Source organism: Solanum stenotomum, chromosome 8 (assembly GCF_019186545.1).
Source record: "Solanum stenotomum isolate F172 chromosome 8, ASM1918654v1, whole genome shotgun sequence".
Taxonomy (NCBI): domain Eukaryota; kingdom Viridiplantae; phylum Streptophyta; class Magnoliopsida; order Solanales; family Solanaceae; genus Solanum; species Solanum stenotomum.
In genome coordinates, this window is record NC_064289.1 from 27,757,484 (window position 1) to 27,767,491 (window position 10,008).

General features: G+C 28.3%; 1 protein-coding gene across 1 annotated transcript; it reads left to right on the forward strand.

The window, feature by feature from the left end:
- Positions 1 to 8,658: 8,658 nt before the first annotated feature.
- Positions 8,659 to 9,400, forward strand: LOC125872586 (wound-induced protein 1). Its single transcript, XM_049553336.1, has one exon. The coding sequence runs from the start codon at positions 8,877 to 8,879 to the stop codon at positions 9,213 to 9,215; it is 339 nt and encodes a 112-aa protein (XP_049409293.1). The 5' UTR covers positions 8,659 to 8,876; the 3' UTR covers positions 9,216 to 9,400.
- The last annotated feature ends 608 nt before the right edge of the window (positions 9,401 to 10,008 follow it).

The following is a 10,008-nucleotide window of genomic DNA, read 5'->3' on the forward strand; positions in this document are numbered from 1 at the left end:
TAAATATCCAGAGTAAGAACTATAAAAATTACTTCATTGAACACAAAATTTTAAAATAATGCATATCTTTCAACACGTAAATTAAGTATTTATAAAGCACAATTTTGTCAAATATTTACTACAAAAATCACATGTGTAGTATGAGAATTATCTGTATATTTTTTATTTTCTCTCTTAATATTCAAGTCACCAGATCCAGACTATATTATTAGTGGTTACATGGAGAGGTCCAGATATACTTTCAACTGAATGATTTAAAGTAAATATCATCCCTTAAACAATTTATATCCATATTATTATATAAATAGCTCTGATATTTTCTTTCCCATTTAGCTGAAGTAAAAAAAGATATTTTTTTATTAAATATAAAAACTAAATATATTATTCTTACAAAATTCAAAAGTATATTAATCCTTCTCGTAAATTTAGGAGCATATTTAATCTTTTTTACACGTGAAATTTTTTATTTTAATTTTAATTTCAACAGCTTTATTTTCAAAAATATTTACGTTTTATAACCTTTACATTGGAACGAAAATGCCTATAATTTTAGCAAATTTATGGGATCCAATTGCTTAATGCATGTAGCATTTTGTCTCACCGTCCTAATAAATATAACTTGAATTTTGTTCATTATTTTTTGAAAACTTTTTTATTTATTTACACTTTTTTCTTTTTATTTCTCATATTTTCACATTAAAAAAAAATTAAAAAAAAAATCTAGATGATAATAATCTAATAAATTCACGAGGGAAGATATACAATTCTTTCGTTATCAAAAAAGGTTTTCTATTCAATCACATTATTTCCTTCATGAGTTTTTAACTTGCCTTTTTATTGATTAGCACATGAGCTTATATCATTAAGAAAATAATTGATTTTCATATGAGTTTTCAAGTTACTTTTAATAATATTCATAATTATCCAAGATTATATATATATTTTTTGCTTCATCATATTGATTTGTAAATTAATTAACATGTAACAAAAAAAAGTATATGAAGGTAACGAATATTTATATCTTCAAGTCTTTCTTTTATGTACTTAGACGTATTTTTTAAATATTTTATGTATATATTGTCATCCTTCAATCCTCTAAACAAGTATATGATCAAGAGTATGTTTGTAAAAATGAACAATGTATAGTCACTATATAAGTGATTGTTCTTTTTAAAAGTCAATTTGTAATTGACATTAACTTTATAATTATATAATGTAGTTTGATTATGAACTTTGTTAAATTTTTAGAGATGTTGATTATTTATTGTTAGTACAATTGAAATAATTTGTAGATTATTGTGTAGTTTAGGTTTCTTTTTTTTTTTATATGTATATAATTATTTTTTGATTGGTAAATTTTTTTTATTCAATTGGTAGCATGTGATGAGGAGTTTAATAAGGAGGGAAGAAAATGGTGACGATTCTACCTGTAAAGGAAGATGTTAAAATATATTTTTTTTGTTTGAAGCATAATTACGAATTAGTTTTGCTAGAATTACTTTTCACTTTAAATTGCATTAGTAACTTGGCTGCTTTTGATAGAATTTTTTAAACCGTGATTTGTATTAATAACTCAATTACATGTATTGCCAATACTATTCATTTGATCTTGTACTGTTCTATTTTATTTTATTTTTGTTATGGAACACAAATAATAGAATCATCTCATTTCAATCAAAAGAATTATGATGATGAGTAAAGCTAGATAAAAGAAAAATAAATGTAACATCTCTTTTTAGCCAAAAATCCTATTTTCAATAATATTTTTTTTTTATTGTTATTGTATAAAAATGAATGTTTTAATTACTATTCCTTCATTTATTAACATTCTTTAATATAAAACATAATTATCATTATTTGCATTACTCCATAACTTTTAATGATCTTAACTACTAAATTATAATAATAGTCATGTTCCTGATATCATTTAATATCCTCCGCTCCCTCTCCTCCCCTCCTTATATTCACCATCCATTTATTTATATTTTTACAAATAAAATCAACGCATAATTATTAATGTATTTAATAGCTAACAAAGTTATATATATAATATTATTCATATTATTCATAATTTTGTGTGTTTCATTGTCATAATTCTTAAAAATATTTAATTAATATTTCAAAAATCATAATAAACAAATATAATAACAAAGACACAATGAAGAAGTTTAAATATATTTTTAAGAAATCAAAATTTGTATAAAGAATCAAGCACTCCTACAAAAATAGAGAAAATTAAAACATAAAATAACATTTTCAACTTAATAATACATTGTTATTTTAAAATATGACTTCTTATTACATTTACTTCACCACCATAAACATTTTGTTTTACTACATACATACATATGAATAGTGCACTTAACGATGCACAAAATTCCTATTCATATATTGAAAAAGCATATCATATCATAAATGAGAAGAAATATCAATATTGTCTTATCTGATACTAACCTAACTATAAATATTATATACTGCGTTACTAAATAAGCAATTATTAATTTATAGAAGTATTATTTTATATATATAAAAAATAAATATACAACTTTTAATAATAATTCTTATAGCTGCACAAAACGCAGACTTGAGGATTGAGTTGGCTGAGAGATACTAAGACTCCACCCTCGTATAACCTCACGCTTTCAAAGATGACCACGGTTAGAAGGGGTTTGAATTGACTTAAAAGTTGGCCAAACTTATTTTTAAGTCAGTTTTGATTTCGGGAGGTGTTTTGGAAAATATAAAAAAATAACTTAAAATGACTTAAAATAAGTTAGGAAGTGTTTGACAAGGTCAAAAATGACTTAAAACAAGTTTAAAATGACTTAAAATAAGTCAAAAACCAAAAATAGGTCTTCCCCTACTTTTTATTTTTTTGACTTAAAAGTCATTTTCATTTGATTTTTTTATTTTTGACTTAAAAACTACTTTTTTTAAGTCAATTCAAACGCGCTCTTAATAGTGTACAAATAATTAGTAATCCCTTTATTTCAATTTTTTCTCTATTTTAAATTGATACAAAATTTAAAAAATAAAGAATACTTTGACATTTTATAATATTAAATTAAAGATATTTCAAATATATCAAAATATTTTTAATTTTGTAATTTAAACATGTCATGCAAAAAGTTAAAATTAAAATATTGCTAAAATATGAAAAAACCTTTTTAAAGCAATATTTTATTTTATTTTTAAAAAAAAAAACTAAGATGAACGATTGAAATGGGAGTATAGTTCAATCAAAAGAGAATTTTTTCTTCTTAAAAGAAATGTATGTACGTAATAATTTTTCTACTCCATATTTAGGGCCCGTTTGGCCATGCGATATGGAATCATGATATGGTATCATGCTATGGAATCATGATATTGTATCATGATATGGAATCATGATATGGTATCATGCTATGAAATCATGAGATGAAATTAAAGTTTTGTTTGGACATGCGTTATGGAATTTTTGTGTTGTATATTTTCTCGCAAACATAAAAATCTCATAAGTTGTAAAACTATTAAAATAGCCCCAATTGTTTATTCAATCTTATCAAATAAACAAAAATTTATAAAATCGCATAATAAATTATTACAAAGCTATTTGTTCTCCACTTAACTAATTGCTTCATCTAACTTTAATTTAATAAAATAAAATTGAACATAAATTGAAGTGTACTGGTCTTTAATATAATCCTTCCACGTAGTACGGACAATTTCCTCACGTTGAACTTGCATTTTTCGATCATGTGACCGAGAAGACGAACCAACATTGTTACTTTGAGCCATTTGTTGGTCAATATCATCCGCAACTATATTTTCATGCTCATAGACCATAAGTATTTCATCAATATTTTTGGTATTCTCGCAAATAATTATGTAACACTGCACAAGCTATGGCAATTTTCACTTGTGTATCAATATCATAATGGTTTATGCCTTGTTTCAATATTCTAAATCTATTTTTCCAAGCTTCAAAAGTCCGTTCAATCACATTGCGCAGAGATGAATGCCTGTAATTAAACAGTTCTTTGGCATTTTGAGGCTCGCTTTCACTTCTTTGGTAATTTTGCTAATGATAGTCCTTTGTATGGAGCTAAAAATCCTTTTGTGTTTCGAAAATTAGCATCAACAACATAATATTTATCTACCAACAAACATTTTATAAAGAATTACTAAAAGCATATGTGACGTAAATGAGACAACTTTGTGTAAATAAATAATATTTATTCTAAAGATGTAATTTAAAGTTACCATGTGGCTGAAATGGAAATTGTGACGTTGGTTCAACAAGTGCATTCTCAAGTACTTTACTATCATGTGCAGTATCTTCCCAATCAGCAGCAAAAAAGGTAAAACGCATATCAAAATCACAAGCACATAAGACTATATGCTGGTGAGAATAATAAATTTTATGTCGGGGAGAATAATAAATTTTAAAAAGTACTGATATGATTATAAATTTTATTTACATATGAAATAAATGGTTAGTAGATATAAATGTGAGGTTGTTTTAACAAAATATAAACTCGTGGATCAATTTTTGTATTAAAATATCTCAAATCTTGATTTGGAATTTCCATATAATTCCATATCATGGTTTTTGGAGAATATGGAATCACATCTCATGATATGGAATCATAAGATGGAATCAGCGTAAAATCGCATGTCCAAACGCTAATTCCATCTCACGATACCATATTGTGATATGGTATCGCATGGCTAAACGCCTACTAAGTGAATTGTTGAAATTTTTTGCAAGTAAATTATTACGAGTTTTTTTTTCTCTTCATGCTGTTTACCCTTCATTTAAAAAAGGTTCTTAACTACTACTTAACATTTTTTAGAAGACTAATTTAAAAATAATCAAAAAAGTTGCAGAAGTAACTTCTAATTTATGTCCTTATATATTTTTATCGTACTCCAACAATTCTTTTTATATAGACTATAGAGGAGTATATATGTCTCATTTGTTTGCACTTAATAAAAGTCCAAATTTTAATCATTCAAATTCAGCTTATTAAGTGTATTTGATTTTTATGTCTTAATCTTAATCATTTAGATTCATCAACTAATTAATTTCATTTGATTTTTTTAAAAAACGTCTCTAAATCGATTTAAAAAGATCTGAATGAATCAAATGTGTAGTGCAGTCTTAACAATATTAAGACTCATTTAATACGTTATATTCCAAAACAAACAAAAAAACGCACAACTTCGCCTCTCTTTTCTCAACCAAATATCAATTTTCTCTTGAGCTGGTAAGTTTTCATAATCTTTACAAGTACTTTATTTGGTATTTTATATATATATATATATATATATATATATATATATATAATTTGTATTGATATTTGTCAAAATTTCTTGTTGTCATTCTTTTTGGGTGTATTAATATTTATCAAAAACTCAAAATTTCTAAGTGAAAAATAATTGGTTGAGATTGAAAATAACTATGTAATAAGATATACAATATTTATATACTTGAGGTCTCTTGTTAAAAATTTATTTATAAAACATTAATTTTATTGAGACTCTTTACTTATCAAACACCGCTTGTGAGAATACACTAGATATACTATTGTTATTAAGAAAGAAGTTATATCATAACATACTATTATTATATTAGTTTTTGCTTCTATTTTCCAAATACGAAGTATTTTTTCTTTATTTTGATTTTTTTATTTTAATTGTCTTTGTTTAATTACTGTTGATTGTGTATGTACATATGTTATATTTATTATATTTTAACATTTTATTATGGAACAATCTAGAGAAAATTCAAAAATGATTTGAAAGAATATAGATGTAGACAAGACTTTCTTAAACAACTATATTCAGAAAATATCCTTAATAGGAAGACTTGGAAGTATTTTGAAGAATGTTAAAATAGCTTTGCAAAAATATTGGCCAAGATTACAACTTTGTAAAATATACGATAGTCTCTCACTGAATTTGTTGTTTTAGGCCTTGTTTTAGATCACTAATTTGTTGAGATTTATATATCATCAAAATCGTTTGTAAAATCATATTAGATATATTATTATTGTATCTTAATCCTTCGATGTATGTGAATTAGAGAGTTAAAGAATGAAGTGATATAATGTTTAATCAAGGCATAATACATAAATTGGACCCTAAACTTGTCTTCAAATTTTAAGTATGACCTCTAACTTTCATAGTGCACAAGTAGGCACTTTAACTATCCAATTCTTAAACAAAAAAACACACGAATCCAACAGCCAAATTGTGTGATATACAAACGCTCCTACGTGGCTTATTGAGCCACTCAGTGGCTGCCACGTAATTAAAAAATTACACGTATTTTATAATTAAAAAAAAGAAGAAATTAAAATACAAAAGGGTAGGATCGTATTTTCTTTTCTCAATTTGCTCGATTTTCACTCAACATCAGCGGAGCCCTAGCCCTAATTTCTTTGCAAATCACAGTAAAATTGTGAAGATTTGTGGTCAAAGTTCTTATCTTTTGGATGTTTATGTGTTGTTCTTCCTCAATTTAGTCTGGTTATGTTATTTTTTGCTTTTTGAAAGTTTATTTTTGGTAGAAGCTGTCACCATGAATGTAAATTCACATTTTTTTATACCTGAATTATTTGCGGACCAAGAAATCTTCATTATAGCTCTTTTTACACAATGACAAAAAAAATTAGAAACCATTACATAAAAAACGACCATAAATTGTGCACAAAAAGAGAAAAAAAGCTTGAGTACTAGAATTAGGAAGAAGAAGAAGAAAAATGGGATTTTGATTTGAAAAAAATAAAGATATATTTAAAAGGGATTCATTAAGGGTAAAATTGCCATTTTCACTTTTTTTTTTTTACTGTTGTGGGCCTCGAAAAATATCCCTGACGCGCCTGAATTGCGTCTCAATCACGCGTTATGCCAGGTTGGATTCACGTGTTTTTTTGTTTAAGAATTGGATAGTTGAAGTGCCTACTTGTGCACTTTGAAAGTTAGAGGTTATACTTAAAATTCGAAGCCAAGTTTAGGGTCCAATTTATGTATTATGCCTTTAATCAAATATAAATATTTAAATTATTATTTTTATCAAATAATAATAATAATAATGTATTGAAATTTTTTTATAATATTTAATTGGGAAAAGGGTTAAAAATGTCCTTAACATATCTCAAATGGTTCAAATATGCCCTCCTATTTTTTGGTTTAAAATGCCCTCAACGTTTTTTTAAGGTTTAAAATTGCCCTTTTATAACAGCCCAATAACATGGCAAATGATGAGTCATTTAATTAGATAAATGACTTTATCTTATTGGTCCACCTAATTTTTTTTAAGTCCAGCCTAACGACCCGATCCATTTATGCTACGAAAATTCATACCCACCCAGAAACCCATTTACATATTAACCCACCCAGAAACGTCTTCCTCCAATGCTTGTATTGTGTTTGGAGAAAGGCAAATCTCAAAAATCATACTCCCTTCTTCTGCCCCAGGTGATATATCAATTTTCCTCTCCAACATGTTTGACACTCCACCTCTATGTGCAATTGCTTTCCCCAACCAAAATCATACTTATTAAAATTGAATCGCGGAGAGTAGTGCAACACAAAGTAATTACTTGGCAAATCACCCATAATTATATTCTACTCGAAACAACTAATTATAGAAACTTCTGTGGACAACCTGGATTCTAAACCGAAGAAATGTTGAGCATTATCATTCACTGCTCTGTTTTCATTTTTGTATTGAGTTTCTAACGAGGAATTTGAATTCTAAACGACTAAAGTTTCATGATAGCTTCTTCAATATATGACAAAACAAATTGAATTCAAAAACTTGCTTACAATAAAACTAGAAAATCTGTCGAATCTCCGTCCGTTATTTATCGAAATCCAAGTCGTAAACAAGTTTGTAGTTCAACGATTAATTGTCCAGTCATATGCAAAAAATCAACTCGACAAATCTTGTTGTAGAGAAGAAATTAACATTGTAGTTCTTCCATCTTTTTCTTCCTGAAATTAACTAGAGAAATGGAGAAAAAAGAAGAGTTGAAGGAGGTAGGAAGAAAGAAGAGAACTAGAACTAATGGGAACAAAAGACTCAAATACGATTGGCCTATCGGGTCATGTTTTTTAAATGGGTTTCTAGACTAAGTGGGTCATTTATTTTGAAATGGGTAAAGAAAATCCATGTCACATTTGCCATGTCAGCGAGCTATTAAAAAAGGATAATTTTAAATCTTAAAAAGACGTTGAGGGCATTTTTAAACCAACAGATGAAAGAAGGACATATTTAAACCATTTGAGATACGTTAAGAACATTTTTAACCCTTTTCCCTATTTTAATTTTATATGCGCAGATATTTTAAAACAATAATAATTAATCATTCATGATTCATCTTAATGCAGCCTTACTTTAATTAATACATACAGGGTGATCCACTAAAATTGGCTAGACATCCTCACAATTAAAACGTCAGTCGGTGGGGCCCAACAAATTCTGTCCCCACGCAAAGAAAAACGAGAACATTCAACCATACATAAGTTCATGCACTGAATGGCGCGTGAAATGTACTCACCCTTGTAAGTTCCCAAAAACACCCTCTTACCCTTGATAATTTCACTAATACCCTTGAATCCTTCCTATATAATCCTTCTGTACCTTCTTCCCCTTTCAATCCAATCTAATCTAATCATCATCCCATTATTAGTTGGTACATAAATAGTGTATTCTATTCTCTCTGGAACTGGCTAATTCTGAGGAAATTCTGGAAGAAACCAGAAATAAAGGGGTGGTGCTCGCCCTATATGAAGCTTTGAGCTCACGTGACGTTGATAAGGTCCAGAAACTTCTGGCCTCTGACCTTGAGTGGTGGTTCCATGGTCCACCTTCACATCAATTTTTGATGCGCATCCTAACTGGTACTGCCAACTCGGACCACTATTTTTTCAAATTCATTCCTCAGAGTATTGACGCCTTTGGATCTACTGTCCTTGTCGAAGGCTGCGATCCTGATCGTTCTATTACTTGGGTTCACGCTTGGACTGTTAATGATGGGATAATTACTCAGGTTAGAGAGTATTTCAATACCTCTCTCACAGTCACTCGACTTGACAATAATAATAATTCCCCTTCATCGGATTTGTCTTCCATTGCTCCTTCACGGCATTGCCCTTCTCTTTGGGAGAGTAGTCTACCTAATCGGGTCGGTAAGTCGGTTCCGGGTCTTGTTCTGGCTCTCTGAGTTCCGCGAGGATGTAAGTTTAACGATTGATTTGGGGGTTTGCTTTGCTTTGGGTTGTTTTGTTTTTATTTTATTATCTGCAATTTTAATTTGCGACCATGATGAATGGTTATGGTGTTGTAATATATTATCATGTGATACGGTGTATTTGGTTTGCAATAAATGCACTTCTTGGTTTATTAAGAGGCATTTATTTCATGTGTTAGATTTTACTTATGCAGGCTCTCAAAGTCACAAAAGTAAGCCTGTTGTATCTTAAAAGAACAAATTTAGACCGAATGAATAAGTATTTAATATTTTATATCACAGCTCTCTTGTTTGTATTTACCTGAGTTTTTTCTTTACTGGAAAAGTGAATTACACACATTGAAATTGATGGATGCAATTTGCTAAAGCTAAAGAAGTAGGTGCAGGAGACAGGAAATACTTCGCTTTTGGTGTAGCCAAAGAATAATTCAACGGGAAGGCATTTCAACGGGATTAAAAATATCAGAAAAAGCGACTTATCACCTTATTAGTGTACATTTAGTAAGATATCAAGAAACTTATCAGTCATACATTGTGTTTATTGGATGGATAACTGGAAACCACCCCAACCCCACCCCACCCCACTCCTTTGACGTGCTTATCGTATAATATGCGTAATTTTACTAAGAAAAAAGTACTCCCTCCTCATTTCATGTGACTACAGTAATATTTATAGTTGATCATGAGATTTTGCCACGAGATAAATATTATTGTAACAATAATAATTTTTTAGCCACAAGAAACTATCTAAAACAAAATATTTGTG